At 53.4% G+C, this 21,987-nt stretch overlaps 1 protein-coding gene across 11 annotated transcripts in view; it reads right to left on the bottom strand.

Moving 5' to 3' along the window:
* tspan11 (tetraspanin 11) overlaps positions 1-21,987 on the bottom strand; it is a 55,451-nt gene that overhangs the window by 17,098 nt on the left and 16,366 nt on the right. For all 11 annotated transcript variants that reach the window (XR_007400370.1, XR_007400374.1, XR_007400371.1 and 8 more), the window contains 4 exons: positions 11,153-11,227; positions 9,473-9,577; positions 7,647-7,805; positions 3,193-3,279 (listed from right to left, as the gene is read on the bottom strand). Coding sequence is in view for 3 of the 11 variants with exons in the window: in XM_049028622.1 (XP_048884579.1) it covers positions 3,193-3,279; positions 7,647-7,805; positions 9,473-9,577; positions 11,153-11,227 (426 nt within the window). In the remaining 8 variants the exon portion in view is untranslated. The remainder of the gene's footprint in view (positions 1-3,192; positions 3,280-7,646; positions 7,806-9,472; positions 9,578-11,152; positions 11,228-21,987) is intronic.

The following is a 21,987-nucleotide window of genomic DNA, read 5'->3' as shown; positions in this document are numbered from 1 at the left end:
AGATGGGCATGAGGGAGAGATGGGGTCACCAGGGAGGTGGGTGTGAGGGAGAGATGGGGTCACCAGGGAGATGGGTGTGAGGGAGAGATGGGGTCACCAAGGAGGTGGGCGTGAGGGAGAGATGGGGTCACCAGGGAGGTGGGCGTGAGGGAGAGACAGAGGTCACCGGGGAGGTGGGTGTTAAGGAGAGACGGGGTCACCGGGGAGGTGGGCGTGAGGGAGAGATGGGGTCACCACGGAGATGGGCGTGAGGGAGAGATGGGGTCACCAGGGAGGTGGGTGTGAGGGAGAGATGGGGTCACCAGGGAGATGGGTGTGAGGGAGAGATGGGGTCACCAAGGAGGTGGGCGTGAGGGAGAGATGGGGTCACCAGGGAGATGGGCGTGAGGGAGAGATGGGGTCACCAGGGAGATGGGCATGAGGGAGAGATGGGGTCACCAGGGAGATGGGCGTGAGGGAGAGACAGAGGTCACCGGGGAGCTGGGCGTGAGGGAGAGATGGGGTCACCAGGGAGATGGGCGTGAGGGAGAGATGGGGTCACCAGGGAGGTGGGTGTGAGGGAGAGATGGGGTCACTAGGGAGATGGGTGTGAAGGAGAGATGGGGTCACCAAGGAGGTGGGCGTGAGGGAGAGATGAGGTCACCAGGGAGGTGGGCGTGAGGGAGAGATGGGGTCACCAGGGAGGTGGGCGTGAGGGAGAGATGGGGTCACCAGGGAGATGGGCGTGAGGGAGAGACAGAGGTCACCGGGGAGCTGGGCGTGAGGGAGAGATGGGGTCACCAGGGAGATGGGCGTGAGGGAGAGATGGGGTCACCAGGGAGGTGGGTGTGAGGGAGAGATGGGGTCACTAGGGAGATGGGTGTGAAGGAGAGATGGGGTCACCAAGGAGGTGGGCGTGAGGGAGAGATGAGGTCACCAGGGAGGTGGGCGTGAGGGAGAGATGGAGTCACCAGGGAGGTGGGTGTGAGGGAGAGATGGGGTCACTAGGGAGATGGGTGTGAAGGAGAGATGGGGTCACCAAGGAGGTGGGCGTGAGGGAGAGATGAGGTCACCAGGGAGGTGGGCGTGAGGGAGAGATGGGGTCACCAGGGAGGTGGGTGTGAGGGAGAGATGGGGTCACTAGGGAGATGGGTGTGAAGGAGAGATGGGGTCACCAAGGAGGTGGGCGTGAGGGAGAGATGAGGTCACCAGGGAGGTGGGCGTGAGGGAGGGATGGGGTCACCGGGGAGGTGGGCATGAGGGAGAGATGGGGTCACTGGGGAGGAGGGCATGCAAGACAGACAGGGTCACCAGGGAGATGAGCATGAGGGATAGATGGAGGTCACCAGGGAGGTGGGTGGGAGGGAGAGACGGGGTCACAGGGGAAACAGCTAAGTGGGGCAGGACAAGGTCACCCGGGAGAGACAAGCGTGCGGGAGAGATGGGGTAACAGGAGAGACAGGAATGAAGGGAAGACAGGCACACCGAACCTCCTGCATGAACCCAGCAGAAGCTCCAAAGAAGGCAAGGAACCATCAGGCCTGATGGGAAAGGATGTCTGGCTGTAGACGGCAGAAATGAAACAACCAGACATAAAAGATGTTTGTGAGGCAAAGGGGCTAAGATCTGCTGCGATTACATTTTGCCAGCATGTCACCCTCCCTCTCAGGTGTCAGGTAATGTCTTTAGCTCTCCTGTTACAGGCAAACACTAGCTCTGCTTTTTGCTGCGGTTAATTATTCAGTGTGAATAATGACTATCCAGTCATCTTAACTAATCCAAGTTAATGCAGTGACGCAGGTAAAGCATCTGAGCTGCTCCACACAGCTCCGTTCCACACTGCACCGAAATTTTATGCACCAGTTACTATTCTGAAGCTGACTAGCTTGACTGGACTTGCTGGGGGGGTGCTGATTAACTTATTATTGGAAAAAAATATGTGCCACGTGTCTTCCGGACACCCCAATCAGTTTCGTATTTCACCCCACGCCCAGCGAGGCGAGGTTTGCTTGCTCGTTGCCTTGGACACCGTCTATTCAAAAAGCAACGTACCGTTCTGATTCGGGATTGACTGCTCGATGAGAAAATAAGAAACTACCCCAAATGAACGTGGAAGGGGGGGGGGGGGGAGAGACGCAGCAACAACTTCAAGATCAGTTACACAGTTTATTTGCAGAATGATCAACTTCTCTGTGAGAAATGAAAGGTCAGTCTAGGAGCCATTCTGGGTCAGAACAACTGGGACCAGAGTTTACATTCACGGCTGGCGTGGTTCATCAGAACTTTGGTCCAAATACATTTGGCCAGATTGGAAACATATGGTGGGGGGGGTAGCCTTAAATAAGCAAAACAAACAGGCATATCAGGGCCCTGGTATGTCCCCCGGTGACACTGGTGACTGTTTTGTCAGCTGGTCCGTGGGACGCCGCTCCGGATTTGGGGAAGCTCCCTCCATCTGCTGTGCACGGGACGCATCTTTGTTTAATTAAAAAGTAATTACAGGGGCTCGTTATGTGATCGAATTTAACACGACTCCGTAATGCTGTGAGGTCATATTTAAGGAAGCGCTGCATTATTAACATCATGAGCGGGAAGGCGGGTAAAGTTATTAACTATTAACGTTGTAACTCAACATGAGTCGGCGACAGCAACCCTCCAAAGAGTCGTGCGCATCCTTCTGGTAGGAGAGACCGGGAAAAGTTGCTGAATGAGATCTGGCACCTATTGATTAACCTGTGAGCTTTTATTGTGACGCCTTTCATAAGAGTTACAGTTGTCGTTCGCAGCCTTGAGTCAGCAGAAGTGGAGGAACGAGTTAGTCGTTGTCAAAATGTGTTAAAAAGTCAACAAAGTGTTGAACAACTGACCCCATTTGACAATTGTCTCCAGTATCTCCTACCTTTTAAGATTATAATAAATGTGGATGGGGAGGGGTTTGTATTAGATAGGCTGTGTGTGTACATTAAAGAGGAGGGGTCCCTGCTAAGGGCTCATAGGAATTATACGTACACAAAAATGTTCTGAGGGCAGAATGAAAAATGATTGGTTCAGAGACATAACCAATCAGATTGTAGAGGAGGTGGGTCCAAGCGCTACAGGTGGGAGGACAAACCAATCAGATGTCTTGGTCCTGCCTCCTCTAGTTTCTTGCAATAAAACTTCCACAAGCATCTAAAGGACCCTGCTATACTTTAAAACGGTGGGTAAGCTTACCTGCAGACAGGCCACCCCAACTCCCACTGCCCCAATGATCAAGAGGTGATCGGAGAGGAACCGCTCGAGCTTGGTGATGCAGCCACCCTGGGTGGGGGGTACACAGAAAGGGGGTGTGTCAGCAGGTGGCTGCGTCACGGCCCACCTGGAGGGGCCGGCGGGGCACAGACACCACTGGGGAAGCGACCAGATGATATGGTGTAGAAAACGTGAAAGAAAAAGGTCTGGGAAACCGAAATCGAAGCCCTCAAGCTGTGAAGACTCGCCCCCACAGAGAAGGGCTCACAGCACACGCTCTCAGCCGCCTGCTTAATCATCTCTGCCATCGAACGCTTTAATATTTTAAGTTTCAATGGCTCTGAGTCTCATTTCAGGACAGCCAGATACAAAACTCCATAAATTTCAAACGTTACTGCATTAAATCAAATGAAAGTGGCATCTGTACATTTGGTTTAACGGTAAACAATTCAAGGTTCAAAATGCCAGATGGCAGAAAATGACATTGACAGAACTTACTACCCTTTGTGACTTTTTAGGTCCGGAATATCAATATAAAGCACAGGTTTCAATAGTGATATGGAAACACACCCGCCTGAAAGTGCATTTACAGAGAAGAGTCCCGAATTCTCCTAAGTCCGGTTAAGGAATCTTTGAGCTGCCTAAGGATTTAAGTAATTAATCCCACAGCAAATGCGACACATGTTTCCAATCAGATCTGTTTGAGGGTCCTTCCTGGGTTTGGCACAGGGTGAGCAAACAGGAATTCCCAGTAAGGAAAGACCCCAGTGGAAACAGTGTGTGTGCGTTCACCCTTATGCATGTTCAACACTATTCAGACTATGCAGAATAATCATCGCATGGGCTTCCATCAAGTTCCTGATTCGGTGCTTTTTAACATATGTGACTTAACCGATGAGTATCGATCCATCTTCGACCGCTGATGCAGCATTGGGCGATGAGGAACCTGGAGCCCATCGTAACTTGCACAGGACACAAAGCAGGGAGACACACCAATTCACTTAACCACATGTCTTTTGATTGTTCCAGAGAAAGACTCTGGGCCACCACACGGCAGCTTGCTAAGCTGGTGCCTCCTCAGAAGGATGCCACACACGGAGAGCCAACGGTGGGTATCGAACCCACAATGCTGGTGTCATGAGGCCTAAGCGTCGCCCAGTAAGCCACTATACCACCCACAATGCAGCTGATGAACTAAACAACATTTGCTGGAAGTAATTGCATTCTTTTTTGAGTTATCTTTGTGTAAATATTCTGGGCCATTCTGAGGAGTCTTGTGTTGCGCCTCATTTCACAAATCTGGCTTTTAGGAGGAGCTAGAAGCATCTGATAGCACATGTGGCTGCTGCCAGGCACATCTGTGTCTGAAAGGGACGTCCATGAACGTATCCCAGACCCGAGCAGAGCAGACATGGCTTCCGTTTGCCTGCTCGACCTTGCAAATGCATCTATTATCCATGAGGAGGATATTATTGACATAATGAGTGTCAGGAAGAGATAGTACCTCTGCTGGCCTCGTCCTTTGCCCTGCCCTTGATACCTTGCACGAGAAGCTCTCTAATACCATTACAGCCACATCTGTGTGCCCGAACGGCCTTGGGACCATTAAACTGAGGTCAGCCTTGAGCACCAGGCATTTGGCTCAGCACCAAAATCATTACGGTTTCACTTTCATATTGCCTGCCTCGACTCTCCCGAGGCCCAAGTGTAGATATGCAAATTGCATTTGAGGACCAGGCAAATTAAAACATGCGTAGATCAGCGCTGGGTCCTTGTGGCAACAGCATAAGCTCACCCTTAAAAACACATTAAAGGTTCTTCTTCCAGCTTAGAATCCCGATGCGGTAAAAACATTGGGATCAGATCTGCGACGTCCTCGATTATTAGGCATTAACAGCTCTAGGCCTACAAGGCTTCCAACATTTTTATCAATTTTCCCCAAATGTTTAACAGACAGCAAATAAACAGAGTACCTCTTTTACAGGGAAAGCCTATTCTCCACCAGGGATCACAGCATTCTGGAGGTGATGACCTCACCGCACACCTCGGCACAGTAAAACCCGCAGCCACACAAAAAGGCCCCCCCACCGGGGCGATATCTCACACTCAGGAGGCCTCTGGTCCTGTCCACGCCTGTCTACACTCTCCATAACCCAAACACGCTACAGGAACAGAAGACCACACGGACGGAGCCGATGTAAAAAAAAAGTCCTGTGAAAAATACTTCCTAAAGATATATTTTAGATTTATTTAGAATTCTTGCTGATTTTAAGAAAAAAACAATAAAATCCTGCTCGAGCTACACCTTGATGGGATGAGCTTGCACTTTTCTCATGGTAGTATCTGCTAGAAGTTGGATATATGAAAAATGCCGGACTGTGATTTAATGTGACCTAAAACCTAGCTAAAGTCAAGGGTTCAGGTGTCCATTGGGCTTGTCCCATAACATGGAGGTAATCACAGGAAGAGTAAGGTCCCCTCACAGCTAGGGCACATAAATGATGTTTAATCCTGAGGCAAATCTGCCATTCTATCTACCCTATCGGTCCAAGATGCTACACAGCTCCAGACATCAACGTGGTTTCAGGAGTAAAGGTCTCAGCACAGAGCAGCAAAGGAGCATGTCCAACAAAACCCCTGTATCGTCAATCAAAATACGAGAAATTATGGACCGTAACGCTAAAGTTAACGTCGGCATAATATTACACTAAAACAACATAAGCAATGTAAAAGAAGATAATAGGAAGCATAATTCGTGAAGTTATTCATGCAAAAAAACGAACCATAAATTTTTGTTTAATTTAAATATATAGCTACACACACAGGCAGCGTCATCGCGGGACTCGCCAAGCGGTCCTGACAGCCATGAGAAAGCGGTCATGCGATCCCTACATCAGAGGCACCACAGAAATCAGGAACTGGGCCACGTATTTCCAGCAGGAGCAGCAGAGGCTGGAACGGGATCCTCGCTGCACAGGACGAGCAGGAAGAGGAAGCGACAGGTTCACCAGCCCACTGTAACCTGATTGCTCCATCTACAACGAACACAACAATGAAATTACACATCTGTGTTCCTGACGTCTGATTGTAACATCTCCCAGGTCATGCCCAGATACCCCAGTTCACTTCAGGCAGAGGTAGAATTTACGGGGGTGGGAACAGGGCTGCCACTGGAGATTTTATTGAATATTGTACTGAGCAGCCCAACCCAGACCAATCCAATTATGCTTCACATTCTTTAGGGCCCCCTGTCATAAGTTTCACCCCCAGGGTGGGGGTCCCTGCTCTAAATTCATTGTTGGGGCTCTACCTACAGCATAAAATTAACAACCAGAAAAACAATTGGGGCTCCCTTCACAGAGGGGCCTGGTGGCACAGTGGTTAGCACTGTAGCCCTACATCCCTGCAACTCGGGTTCGAGTCCCTGCCCTGGTGTGAAGTTTGCATGATGGCCCCATGTTTTCACAGGGTTTTCTCCAGTTTCCTCCCACAGTCCAAAAACATTGTTGTTCTCTGCCTTCTGCCAACAGGCTCTGAACCACCTACAACCATGAATAGTCGTTACAGAAAACGGATGGATCCGCCTACAGCTGAGGGTCCCAGCCTGAGGCTTTGGTTACCCCGTGCATAAGGCAGGTCTTACCCTTAACCCTCAAAGCACCCAACGCGCTTTACATGAAGCGCCCAGCCACCTTCCTCATGACAGAAAGACCTCTTAGTAGCACTACTCAGGCTGTACTTTCATCTCCAAAACAGCACTATTTATATGCGGGTGCGGAAAATAACTTGCGCTTTACTTTGTTTAATGACGCATGATGCAAATAAATTATGAAGCCATTAACTTTATTCCCTCCTTTATTTTCTGGGAACGGCAAAATGGCTTCAGCTGTGGAGCGAGCCTAGAATCAGAAGGACCGAGCCGAGTTCCAAGCTGTCATTGTGCGATGGGCTGGCACCCCCCTCCCCCCCGTGCCCCGTGCTTCCTGGGATAGGCTCCAAGCTCACCATGACCCTACACTGTGACTGGAAGATAGATGGCGGCATGCAAATCTTCACTACTTGGATTCTGGGAAAAAAAACAAGCATAATTATGTTAACATTAGCCAGTAGCCAGATTAAGATTCATTTAACGCTGTGAAGTTTTAGGCACTGGCAGAGGGAATACAGGGCAGACATCAGGAATCATAGCAGGACGTGCGTGAGATGATCTTTCCATGTGATTGATCCTGTCCTTAAAAACCGCGCTCTTCCCTGCGGAAGGCGGGATGCCTGGGATCAGCCTGGGACCAGAGCAGATTTAACACCAAGCCAGCGCTACAGCAGACGGCATATGAGAGTGTTGACGTTCGTGCTCTGAGAGGATCGTCCGCCGCTGAGCTGAAAGCTTTACTTAATCCCCACACCCCCCGCCCACCCCCCACGGACCTCAAACCTACCTCCACCTTGTAGATATTGGAGGGGTGGTCCCTCCGCCCACAGTGCGGAGTCACGCTCTTGCAGCAGCTATCCGGGACCACCCTGCCCTCGGCATCCGGCAAGGCCGCGTAGGCGCTGAGCAGCCAGTCGGTGGAGCTGTTGCTTCCGCAGCACTTGAACTACAGATGGGGAGGAGAAATCGGATCCACAAGGAAGAAGACGGACTGTGGGCTTTCCAGACCTCCATCCTTCCTCACTGCCCCATCATCTCCAAAGCAAACAATGACTCATTTACTCCAAACCTCACCCTAATCAGCACTATGCGTCTCTGAAAAAAGTACGGCAGGCAGACAGGGACGCAAACCCATGTTGTGATGAGATCTCTGTGCCACCAGAACAGCACTGCGGGGCTTCAAATCCGGTGTGAGCTGGGTCACCGTGTGTCGATCGCGAATTTAATCCAGCGGGAACCGGTGAAATGAATCACCATTCACTTAAGGGTTTAAAAAACCGAAAGTGATATTTCCTCAGAGCTTCATCCCTTTCATCACAGCAGGCTTTTAGCGACACCCTTTACGCTGCAGCAGCGATGGTGTAGCTTGAACATGTTTCAACGCTCCTGCCTCAACACCAGCCTCAACACCAAGGCGGGATGCAGGTACAGGCAAACCAGGCAGCTGTCTGTGGCCCGATCGGCGCACAGGGCCCCGACAAAATCATGAAAAAAGGATAATTACACAAAACCTAATACATAATAAAAAACCTATATACAGTACCTCAAATTAAAATACACAGGCAGAGAGATGGCTGACCAGCTACATACAGGACAGGCAGTTGCCGGGGCTCCAAATTACTGAGGAAGTGAAATGATCATCACTTTATTTGGGGGGTAGGAGGGCCTTCCAGCATGAGCCCGGCTCAACTTCGCCCCCCAGCACCGCCCTTGTACTGCCCCCCCCAATACTACTACCCCAACACCACCCTCGACACCGCCCCCCCGACACTACCCACCCGAAACCACCCTCGGCACTGCCCCCCGACACCGCCTTGAACACAGCACAACCCCCTCCATACACACCATACTCAACACCGCCCTAGATGCCGCCCCCCCCCCCCCACAGCACCCTTTGACGCCACTACCCCCCCCACACCACCCTTGACACCGCCCCCCCCATCACCACCCACCCGAAACCATCCGCGGTACTGCACCCCCCCACACCACCGCCCTTGTTTACTGTACACTGGCACTTTCACTGGCCGTGGGATTAGACGCCTTGGTTCAGTTTCCTCCAAAGTCACGCCGTGGTTTATTTTTAACACTGGGCGTCACGAGCCACGGGGCGCCGTTTAATCTGTGGAGAGAGGGACGCAGTGTGAAATGGGGCGGTCTCTCTCACACGCATACACGCGCACACACACACACACACACACACACACACACCGGGGGCGGTGCAGATACGCAGCGGGTGATTCAGGTTCCACGGTATAACAGAACCTCGCAGAGCAGCACCTCGCGTACCGCGGTAAGACGGAGGTGGAGGCTGAGGGCTTGCGAGGAGTCACAGCACAGGATCACTCACGTGACCTTCCCTTGACAAGCATGTCTTAAATCGTTCAGCGGACCTAATTTTCTCATTTGTGTTCAGGGAGGGCACTTCATACATGCCAATAAAACTGCCAAACGTCAAGGAGACGACATGGGACCTTCTCTTCTTCGTCCGCTAGGTAAGCCGGCACTAGTTCACCTGCACCTGTCTCAGCCTGGAGGTTTCGTCTCGCGGTTTGTCCTGTGGCACCTTGAGGCTCCGCCCCCAAGAGACGGCGAATGAGGCAGTGCGGCTCTTACGTCCTGCTGGAGGCTGTCGACGGCCAGCGTGACAGGTTCCTTCCCCGGCTGCCTGTAGTTTTCCATCATGGTGCGGCTCAGGTGCTGCTTCAGCTCGTCGCTCAGCTGTGGGAGGGGTTACACAGACAGAGACACTGGAGAAGAGCGAACGACAGCCTGAAGACCACGACGTCGGTAAGATCGGGAAGCCACACACCAGCCGGGGATTCAAGAACAGACACGCAATCGAGAAGATCCAGTGGCCCATCTCTTTGTTTTTGTGTTCTCTCTTTAAATTGGTTTCTTGTTTCCAGAAATCTGCCTCATCTGGGTCGTCCTCTTAAAAATCTCATTCAGAGATTTCTGAACTGGGGGGTGGGGGGCAGGTGTACGTCTCCGTGTTGGTTTGTCTGTTGCCCTGGTTTTTACGATGCACAGCCCTTTATTCCTCAGTCATCTAAACATGCGCCACACCCTGATAACACTATTGACTAAACCCGGCTGGTGGTTTGGCATTAGTTATGATCTTTGTCCATATTTTAATTTTTTAGGTTTCCTTCATAAATCCTGAATGTCCTCCTCTTTGGTCTGGCAGCACGTTAAGCGGAGAGTTAAGCGATGATGGACACGGGGGAAGGAGGACTTACAGGACGAATAAATGAGTTTGGGGTGAGCACACTGCTCCCCCCCCACCCACCCCCCCACAAAGCCCTTGACCTTCATTCACGCCACAGCGCTTATTTTCATATTTCACCCTCAATGCCCCCGGCGGGAAATCCCCGCGAGCCAGGCTGAGCTCGCGAGCACGCGGACTCCAGTGCAGGTGCTGAGCGGCGGCCCGTCACACGCGCCGGCCATCTTTTCGCCCGTTCCGTCATGGACTCCGGCAACAAGGACAGCGGAGGTTAAACACACGGGCCAGTAATTAGAAACCTGATGCCTTAAGTCGCAGAACACACTGTGACATCGCTGAAAAAAGGGAGTAAAACTAAGATACTTCTGTAAAATAACCAGCTGTGAAATGATATAAGTCACTATGGATACATGTCAGCGAGGAATCTCAACATAACTAACGCCAGACGGTGAAAGAAAAAATATTTCATGGAAGATGCTGCTGTTCCTTGTCTCCTGGAAGAAGCCAGCGGGGTCACCCTGCACCCCAAGTCGTTGGCCACGGTGGAAAAGAAGAGAAGCATGAGCTGTAATGGCTACAGACTCAATATAAACACGTCCAGGAAAGGGTGACTCACTGCCCTTCCTGCCATGAAGAGGGAAGTGCGTAACCCACTACCCAAAGCCCCCAACCCATCTGCATCTCCCAAAGTTTGTGCAGCTACCCTGCGAAGCTCTGTTATGCTGCCGTTACTTTTTTAAACACTTGAACACTAAATTAGGTCCAGCATTGCCGGTCTTGTGAATTTGCTCTCTACCCCCACCACTGCTACAAAACACCTACAGCAGCTCAGCAGGTCTTTATAAATGAAATCTTGTTTTTTTTTTTTTTTTGGGGGGGGGGGGGCGGGGGATTAAAGAAGAGATTCCCAAATACTTATCCTGCACAATGCAAAAGAACTTCATCTTAAGCAGACAAAGCCTGATAGACCTTCACACTCCTGTGAAGACAGCAGAGTGGAGTGAAATACAGAAATACTGCCGGTAATTTCGGGGAAGTCTTTGGCGCCGGCCAGGAGGAGGACTCACCCGTTGGTAGTAGACGTAGGCCAAGACCCCAGCCACGAGCTCGATGAGGAAGATCAGTAACAGGCAGGAGAAGTACTGCAGGGGACAAGGGTGGAGGGTTAAAGCCTGCCTGTTTTACCAAAACCCTACCATAGGTAGAGAGAGACCCATCTCTGAAAACTCCAACGATCTTAGAGAAAAACCGTAAGGTCACCACGGTCCAGGAATAAATTCCCAAACCTTACTCAGATCACGGCATATGTTTTCAAGGAAATTTTTGATTTAATGAAAATTCATTGTTGGATGTCATGGGTACTGAATGAGTTTTGGTTGCCAATACTGAAACATATCATGAGGGAGCCCGACTTTAGGTCACTGCCGGTTTCACCTCAAAAATAACAAAAAGATGTACTGAGTGAATTTTGGAAATTTGCTGTTCGATTCTAAAACTGCACTCAAACGAAACAGTTAAAAGGACTGGTGAACAGGAACCCGCATCGTTACAGAGATCCGAATCCTTTGCTCCGTGCCAGTACAGGGACAACAGTGTGTGGATTGTAGGTCGAGAGCGGCTCACTCACAAGCTCAAATCGGGGGAGACGGGAGCTGGTCCAAGACCAAACATCTTGACTGCGTAAAAAAATCACAATAACCAGAAAAACATTTCATCCCCGACTCCAGAAACGTGGCCAATAAAAAAAACGGCCGAGAGATTCAGACCGAAAACAGCGCAGAGAAAATAAAACAATTTTACGTACGCTGCATTTCAGTCAGACTTAATGAGCGGTTTATAGACTCAGAAACCAGAGAAAACATTTTTATACAACATTATAGTACAATCGACCCGCCTGAGCTCCACATGCTCCGTTTGGCATTTGGACATTGTGACATTTACAGAATCTCCGCTATCTTACAACGGCGAAATAAAACCGAGACGTAGCCGGGAGGAAATATTCCCCACAAATGTTACAGGAAAGCCTTCATCTGTGAGCGGAATGCTGACATTTCACTGGAAATGTCTCTGATTAAAGCAAGGAGGCCCTGGAAACCACGCGATCCTGTGAATATGGAATGGCACGTATCTCAGCGGGCTAGGGCATTGTGCCCATATCCGGAAGGCTGTGGGCTCAAGTCCCACAACTGGCAGAGTAATCATATTAATCAGGCCGTTGAGTAAAGATTCTAACACTCATTGCTCCTGGGACTGCCGAACCCTACCCGCTGATCCCGACTCGTACGTCACTTTGGATAAGTGTGCCTGCTAAATAAATAAATGTAAACTAATACATCCACCTATAGGAGGTGTCAGGCATAACACAGAACTAGCCGAAGGCATGACACCATTAGTTTGTTTTTCTTATGTGAACAATCAAGGTGTATTATTATTAATAACAAGCTCCAGGAACAACGAATGGCCAATTAGAACAGAGGAACGGAACAGAGAGCTCGGGTCTATGGCCTTAATATACAACAAGTGAGACTTGCTTCATCCGTCCTTTACAGAATGACATGCTAATGTGCTCAGGCTGTGCGAATCAGAGGTTATGATTCACCAGGGGAGGGCAGGGGGGGCGGAATCTGCATGCTGGTATCGCCGTTACCAGCTTAAAAGCTAGTTGTCCCCTGCTAATGGGAGAACCGCGTTAAGAATAAAGTCATTATTCATTTCACTCACACGTCTCACAAATTCTTTATTTAAAGGGGCTTAAGCGTTCTTGCATTACGCACAGAAAGTGAAACAGGAACCTGAAATGTTAAATTACACGGCTGGCATCTTCATTGAATTTGCTCTCGGACCATTTTTGCCGGAACGTTCCACTGAGCAGTGACATCCTATGCAGGTCCGGAGCCAGCCAGCTTCCTAAAGACATTTTTTCTTCTTGTCAGAAGAAGAACCGCAGGCAGGACACACGTCACATTTTGTCAGATTTCAATATGGGCCTGATTACTGCTCAATTTTTCCACACGATGGAATGGCGTGAGCGTGAAGGAGGACAAAGGAGCGGCGCCCCGAGATGGAGGTGATGCTAAATGAGGTAAACAATCTGTGCAAAATGGCTGCACTGCCATTTGATGGGGCAAACTGAGGCGTCGAGGGGGGGGCCATTAACAATGTACCATTTGGCTTCAGACTGAAGGTCTGGCTGGTCCCAGGTCTCCAACAGGACGCCACTGCAGACAGGGGGAGCAGCACAGCATTGGAATCTTATCAAACTGAAAGCCCTTTAAGGTAAACAGTCTGTGCACAATCGGATTGAAAACATCTCCCTGATCAAAACGCTGGGGTCTCATTCCCTAAGCTGGCAGGCCAAAGCCCCCCCAAGTAGAAGACCTCATTCGAAACACACAACAGAACGGAAGAGAACATGGCGTCACATAAAGTACCATCAAGGAGGGAAACTGAGACGGGATTCAGGCATTAAAAAGCGATTTTCCCACACGGTGAATTATAGCTGGGGTCACCAAAGGTCGGCCATTAAAATAAACGGGATCCGAGTGTCAAGCTCTCCGGCCTCCACGGGCCCCCGGGCTCATCCCAGCTGTCCGCTACCACTTAGAGACCATTCTAAATCACTGCCTCCCCCCCAATTTACAGGGGGGGCGGAAGCAGTCATTAATTCGCCAGAATCGGAAGGGTGCCCTTAAGGTCCGATTACTGCACTGATTGGTTGGCAGGACACTATGTCGGGCCGGTCGAACTAAACCCAGATCCTGGACCACACAGCGCTGGGGGGGGCTGCCTGTGACAAGTTCCTGGGGAGTAAGGAAGGTCCAACGAAACTTCTGAAAAGGAGGTGAGAATGATCTTCTGACCAGTGCCAAGGTACACAGTGGCCTTTTTTCCCCCAAAAAAACTTGTTTTCCTTTCCCTTGTACAAATATTTAATGTTAAGCTGGCTTTTTTCTGGCTGAGATGGACTGACTGCGCAATCAAGAAGGCCAGACGTCCCTGTAGGGCGGAGACTCTCGGTGCTCAAGTCTGGCCAAAGCAGGACACAGGCAGGCAGAAAACGGGGTCGACGCCGCCGACCAGCAGGGGCCAGCTGAACCTGCACTGAATAGCCTGGGACGAGACCACGAATGTTTAAATAGAGCAATATTCAGTAAGCCCTGGGCGAAATTCCCTTTTTGGCTGAGGGCAAGCTTGGGGGTCAAAGCGCAGGGTCAGCCAGCATGTAGCGCCCCCTGGAGCTGCATGGGAAGGGCCTTGCTCACAGCCTCACAGACATGTGATCCTCTGTCAAAGCTGGGGCTTGAACCGGTGATCTTCTGACCACAGACACAGAGGTTTACCCAATGAGCCACACATCGCCCCCTAGATGGAAAATGTAAGTATAACACATTTCAAACATTCAGTTTCCCGTATTTGTGCACTGTACACAACGTGCTGCTGTATGCAAATTAATTTCTCCCTAGGATCCATATAGTACATCTTACCTTAACTTTGAACCTGCTGTATGAGATTTTGGACCTATTAGCACAGCCGCTGTATAACAAGCATTCATAATATTCAACTGTTCAACTGAAGGATGTGAGCGAGGGCTGGGGACCTGACAGATCACAAACATGCCAATAATTAAGTCACTTGTCAAAACTGGCAGGGAGTTAATGGTTTGTGACTGGCCACACTGGAACAGATGGATCTCTGCAATGTGGGTTCTGACGTCATTACAGCAATTAAGGTGTAGGAGAAAATATAGTGTACACGCTACACACGGCACAAAGCCAGAGCACGGGGGCATACACGCTACATACGGCACAAAGCCAGAGCGTGAGGCGTACACGCTACACACGGCACAAAGCCAGAGCGTGAGGCGTACACGCTACACACGGCACAAAGCCAGAGTGCGGGGGCGTACACGCTATACACGGCACAAAGCCAGAACGCGGGGTGTACACGCTACACATGGCACAAAGCCAGGACGCGGGGCGTACACGCTACACACGGCACAATGCCAGGACGCGGGGACATACACGCTACACATGGCACAAAGCCAGAGCGTGAGGCGTACACGCTACACATGGCACAAAGCCAGAGAATGGGGGCGTACATGCTACACACGGCACAAAGCCTGGACGCGGGGCGTACACGCTACACACGGCACAAAGCCTGGACGCGGGGCGTACACGCTACACACGGCACAAAGCCAGAACGCGGGGCGTACACGCTACACACGGCACAAAGCCAGGATGCGGGGACATACACGCTACACATGGCACAAAGCCAGAGCGTGAGGCGTACACGCTACACATGGCACAAAGCCAGAGCGTGAGGCATACACGCTACACATGGCACAAAGCCAGAGCGTGAGGCGTACACGCTACACATGGCACAAAGCCAGAGAACGGGGGCGTACACGCTACACACGGCACAAAGCCAGAGCGTGAGGCGTACACGCTACACACGGCACAAAGCCAGAGCGTGAGGCGTACACGCTACACACAGCACAAAGCCAGAGCGTGGGGGCGTACACGCTACACACGGCACAAAGCCAGAGCGTGGGGGCGTACACGCTACACACGGCACAAAGCCAGAGCGTGGGGGCGTACACGCTACACACGGCACAAAGCCAGAGCGTGAGGCGTACACGCTACACACGGCACAAAGCCAGAGCGTGGGGGCGTACACGCTACACACGGCACAAAGCCAGAGCGTGAGGCGTACACGCTACACACGGCACAAAGCCAGAGCACGGGGGCGTACACGCTACACACGGCACAAAGCCAGAGCGCGGGAGTGTACACGCTACACACGGCACAAAACCAGAGCGCGGGGGTGTACACGCTACACACGGCACAAAGCCAGAGCGCGGGAGTGTACACGCTACACACAGCACAAAGCCACAGTGCGGGGGTGTACACGCTACACACGGCACAAAGCCAGAGGGTGGAGGCGTACACGCTACACACGGCACAAAGCCAGAGCGTGGGGGTGTACACGCTACACACGACACAAACCCAGAGCGTGGGGGTGTACACGCTACACACGACACAAACCCAGAGCTCGGGGGTGTACACGCTACACACGGCACAAAGCCAGGAAGCGGGGCGTACACGCTACACACGGCACAAAGCCAGAGCGTGGGGGTGTACACGCTACACACGACACAAACCCAGAGCGTGGGGGTGTACACGCTACACACGACACAAACCCAGAGCGCGGGGGTGTACATGCTACAAACGGCACAAAGCCAGGACGCGGGGCGTACACGCTACACACGGCACAAAGCCAGGACGCGGGGCGTACACGCTACACACGGCACAAAGCCACAGTGCGGGGGTGTACACGCTACATACGGCACAAAGCCAGAGCGTGGGGGCGTACACGCTACACACGGCACAAAGCCAGAGCGTGGGGGCGTACACGCTACACACGGCACAAAGCCAGAGCGTGGGGGCGTACACGCTACACACGGCACAAAGCCAGAGCGTGAGGCGTACACGCTACACACGGCACAAAGCCAGAGCGTGGGGGCGTACACGCTACACACGGCACAAAGCCAGAGCGTGAGGCGTACACGCTACACACGGCACAAAGCCAGAGCACGGGGGCGTACACGCTACACACGGCACAAAGCCAGAGCGCGGGAGTGTACACGCTACACACGGCACAAAACCAGAGCGCGGGGGTGTACACGCTACACACGGCACAAAGCCAGAGCGCGGGAGTGTACACGCTACACACAGCACAAAGCCACAGTGCGGGGGTGTACACGCTACACACGGCACAAAGCCAGAGGGTGGAGGCGTACACGCTACACACGGCACAAAGCCAGAGCGTGGGGGTGTACACGCTACACACGACACAAACCCAGAGCGTGGGGGTGTACACGCTACACACGACACAAACCCAGAGCTCGGGGGTGTACACGCTACACACGGCACAAAGCCAGGAAGCGGGGCGTACACGCTACACACGGCACAAAGCCAGAGCGTGGGGGTGTACACGCTACACACGACACAAACCCAGAGCGTGGGGGTGTACACGCTACACACGACACAAACCCAGAGCGCGGGGGTGTACATGCTACAAACGGCACAAAGCCAGGACGCGGGGCGTACACGCTACACACGGCACAAAGCCAGGACGCGGGGCGTACACGCTACACACGGCACAAAGCCACAGTGCGGGGGTGTACACGCTACATACGGCACAAAGCCAGAGCGCGGGGGTGTACACGCTACACACGGCACAAAGCCAGGACGCGGGGACATACACGCTACACACGACACAAAGCCAGAGCGTGAGGCGTACACGCTACACATGGCACAAAGCCAGGACGCGGGGACATACACGCTACACACGGCACAAAGCCAGGACGCGGGGCGTACACGCTACACATGGCACAAAGCCAGAGAACGGGGGTGTACACGCTACACACGGCACAAAGCCAGAGCGTGAGGCGTACACGCTACACATGGCACAAAGCCAGAGAACGGGGGTGTACACGCTACACACGGCACAAAGCCAGGACGCGGGGACATACACGCTACACACGGCACAAAGCCAGGACGCGGGGCGTACACGCTACACATGGCACAAAGCCAGAGAACGGGGGTGTACACGCTACACACGGCACAAAGCCAGAGCGTGAGGCGTACACGCTACACATGGCACAAAGCCAGAGCGTGGGGGCGTACACGCTACACACGGCACAAAGCCACAGTGCGGGGGTGTACACGCTACACACGGCACAAAGCCAGAGGGTGGAGGCGTACACGCTACACACGGCACAAAGCCAGAGTGTGGGGGTGTACACGCTACACACGACACAAACCCAGAGCGCGGGGGTGTACATGCTACAAACGGCACAAAGCCAGGACGCGGGGCGTACACGCTACACACGGCACAAAGCCACAGTGCAGGGGTGTACACGCTACACACGGCACAAAGCCAGAGGGTGGAGGCGTACACGCTACACACGGCACAAAGCCAGAGCGTGGGGGTGTACACGCTACACACGGCACAAAGCCAGAGCGTGGGGGTGTACACGCTACACACGACACAAACCCAGAGCGCGGGGGTGTACATGCTACAAACGGCACAAAGCCAGGACGCGGGGCGTACACGCTACACACGGCACAAAGCCACAGTGCGGGGGTGTACACGCTACACACGGCACAAAGCCAGAGGGTGGAGGCGTACACGCTACACACGGCACAAAGCCAGAGCGTGGGGGTGTACACGCTACACACGACACAAACCCAGAGCGCGGGGGTGTACATGCTACAAACGGCACAAAGCCAGGACGCGGGGCGTACACGCTACACACGGCACAAAGCCACAGTGCAGGGGTGTACACACTACACATGGCACAAAGCCAGGACGCGGGGCGTACACGCTACACATGGCACAAAGCCACAGTGCGGGGGTGTACACGCTACACACGGCACAAAGCCAGAGGGTGGAGGCGTACACGCTACACACGGCACAAAGCCAGAGCGTGGGGGTGTACACGCTACACACGACACAAACCCAGAGCGTGGGGGTGTACACGCTACACACGACACAAACCCAGAGCTCGGGGGTGTACATGCTACACACGGCACAAAGCCAGGACGCGGGGCGTACACGCTACACACGGCACAAAGCCAGAGCGTGGGGGTGTACACGCTACACACGACACAAACCCAGAGCGTGGGGGTGTACACGCTACACACGACACAAACCCAGAGCGCGGGGGTGTACATGCTACAAACGGCACAAAGCCAGGACGCGGGGCGTACACGCTACACACGGCACAAACCCAGAGCGCGGGGGTGTACATGCTACACACGGCACAAAGCCAGGACGCGGGCCGTACACGCTACACACGGCACAAAGCCACAGTGCAGGGGTGTACACGCTACACACGGCACAAAGCCAGAGGGCGGGGGCGTACACGCTACACACAGCACAAAGCCAGAGCGTGGGGGTGTACACGCTACACACGACACAAACCCAGAGCAAGGGGGTGTACACGCTACACACGGCACAAAGTCAGAACACGGGGGCGTACATGCTACACACGGCACAAAGCCAGAGCGTGGGGGCGTCCACACTACACATGGTACAAAGCACACACACATGGCACACGCTACATTCAGCACACCATCTGAGAATGAAGGTCCACACACTGCACACCCCACACACCCAGAGCGAGAAACATGCTAAACTAGGCAAACACGCTCTGTAGAACCCGTGTCCGATCCAGGTGATAATGCCTAAACTTCCATTTGATAGGGCAAACGGTGGCATCGAGGGGGCAGCTATTAACAATGTACCATTTGCCTTCAGAATGAAGGTCTGGCAGGTCCCAGGTCACCAACAGGACGCCACTGCAGACAGAGGGAGCAGCACAGCATTGGAATCTTATCAAACTGAAAGCCCTTTAAGGTAAACAGTCTGTGCACAATCGGATTGAAAATGCTGGGCTCCCATTCCCTTAACTGGCAGGCCAAAGCCCCCCCCAAGTAAAATAAAATCCACAATCTACACATCCTGAATGTGAAGTTCCACACTCTGGGCTCCCTGAGCGTGAAGGTCCACACTCTGGGCTCCCTGAGCGTGAAGGTCCACACTCTGGGCGCCCTGAGCGGGAAGGTCCACACTCTGGACGCCCTGAGCGTGAAGGTCCACACTCTGGACACCCTGAACGTGAAGGTCCACAAACTGGACGCCCTGAACGTGAAGGTCCACACTCTGGACGCCCTGAGCGTGAAGGTCCACACTCTGGGCGCCCTGAGCGGGAAGGTCCACACTCTGGACGCCCTGAGCGTGAAGGTCCACACTCTGGACGCCCCGAACGTGAAGGTCCACAAACTGGACGCCCCGAACGTGAAGGTCCACACTCTGGACGCCCCGAACGTGAAGGTCTACACTCTGGACGCCCTGAACGTGAAGGTCCACAAACTGGACGCCCTGAACGTGAAGGTCCACACTCTGGATGCCCTGAACGTGAAGGTCCACACTCTGGATGCCCTGAACGTTAAGGTCCACACTCTGGACGCCCCGCGCGTGAAGGTCCACACTCTGGACGCCCCGAGCGTGAAGGTCCACACTCTGGACGCCCCGAGCGTGAAGGTCCACACTCTGGACGCCCCGAACGTGAAGGTCCACACTCTGGATGCCCCGAGCGTGAAGGTCTACACTCTGGATGCCCTGCGTGTGAAGGTCCACACTCTGGATGCCCTGCGTGTGAAGGTCTACACTCTGGACGCCCCGAACGTGAAGGTCCACACTCTGGATGCCCTGCGTGTGAAGGTCCACATTCTGGATGCCCTGCGTGTGAAGGTCTACACTCTGGACGCCCTGAACGTGAAGGTCCACACTCTGGATGCCCTGCGTGTGAAGGTCCACACTCTGGATGCCCTGCGTGTGAAGGTCCACACTCTGGACGCCCCGAACGTGAAGGTCCACACTCTGGATGCCCTGCGTGTGAAGGTCTACACTCTGGACGCCCTGAACGTGAAGGTCCACACTCTGGACGCCCTGCGTGTGAAGGTCCACACTCTGGATGCCCTGAACGTGAAGGTCCACACTCTGGACGCCCTGCGTGTGAAGGTCCACACTCTGGACGCCCTGAACGTGAAGGTCCACACTCTGGATGCCCTGAACGTGAAGGTCCACACTCTGGACACCCTGAACGTGAAGGTCCACACTCTGGACGCCCTGCGTGTGAAGGTCCACACTCTGGACGCCCTGCGTGTGAAGGTCCACACTCTGGACGCCCTGAACGTGAAGGTCCACACTCTGGACGCCCTGAACGTGAAGGTCCACACTCTGTACGCCCTGAACGTGAAGGTCCACACTCTGGACGCCCCGAACGTGAAGGTCCACACTCTGGATGCCCTGCGTGTGAAGGTCTACACTCTGGACGCCCTGAACGTGAAGGTCCACACTCTGGACGCCCTGCGTGTGAAGGTCCACACTCTGGATGCCCTGAACGTGAAGGTCCACACTCTGGACGCCCTGCGTGTGAAGGTCCACACTCTGGACGCCCTGAACGTGAAGGTCCACACTCTGGACGCCCTGAACGTGAAGGTCCACACTCTGGACGCCCTGAACGTGAAGGTCCACACTCTGGATGCCCTGCGTGTGAAGGTCCACACTCTGGATGCCCTGAACGTGAAGGTCCACACTCTGGACACCCTGAACGTGAAGGTCCACACTCTGGACACTCTGAACGTGAAGGTCCACACTCTGGACGCCCTGCGTGTGAAGGTCCACACTCTGGACGCCCTGCGTGTGAAGGTCCACACTCTGGACGCCCTGAACGTGAAGGTCCACACTCTGGACGCCCTGAACGTGAAGGTCCACACTCTGGACGCCCTGAACGTGAAGGTCCACACTCTGTACGCCCTGCGAGTGAAGGTCCACACTCTGTACGCCCTGAACGTGAAGGTCCACACTCTGGACGCCATGAACGTGAAGGTCCACACACTGGACGCCCTGAACGTGAAGGTCCACACTCTGGATGCCCTGCGTGTGAAGGTCCACACTCTGCACATTCTGAGCGTGAAGTACCAGCTGAACAGACTTGAGCAGCTGAACTGCAGTAACCCTGCCTGGAGCCAAACCAACACTCCTTAGTGTCCCTGCAATTTACAGGAGGGCATTCAGCACCTTCTACGTACTCGCCTGCCCCACCCCCACCCTGATCCACGTCCCCCTCGCTGCTAATATATCACATTTAGGGCTTACTAAAATAGGACTGCTGCAATGTCATTTTTCCTCCCTACCCCCGAACGCTCCCCCCAACTCCAAGGTGAAAAATGAGGACGTGTAACGAGATGTCAGTTCATTAATCAGCTGGCAGGCGCCGCGCCGCGCTCCATTCGGGCCACTTCCGCGGAGCCCCAGGACGCGGGGCCCC

The sequence above is a fragment of the Brienomyrus brachyistius genome, chromosome 1 (assembly GCF_023856365.1).
Source record: "Brienomyrus brachyistius isolate T26 chromosome 1, BBRACH_0.4, whole genome shotgun sequence".
Taxonomy (NCBI): Eukaryota; Metazoa; Chordata; class Actinopteri; order Osteoglossiformes; family Mormyridae; genus Brienomyrus; species Brienomyrus brachyistius.
Note: the sequence above shows the minus strand (reverse complement) of the source record. Positions and strands in the feature narration are given on the sequence as shown.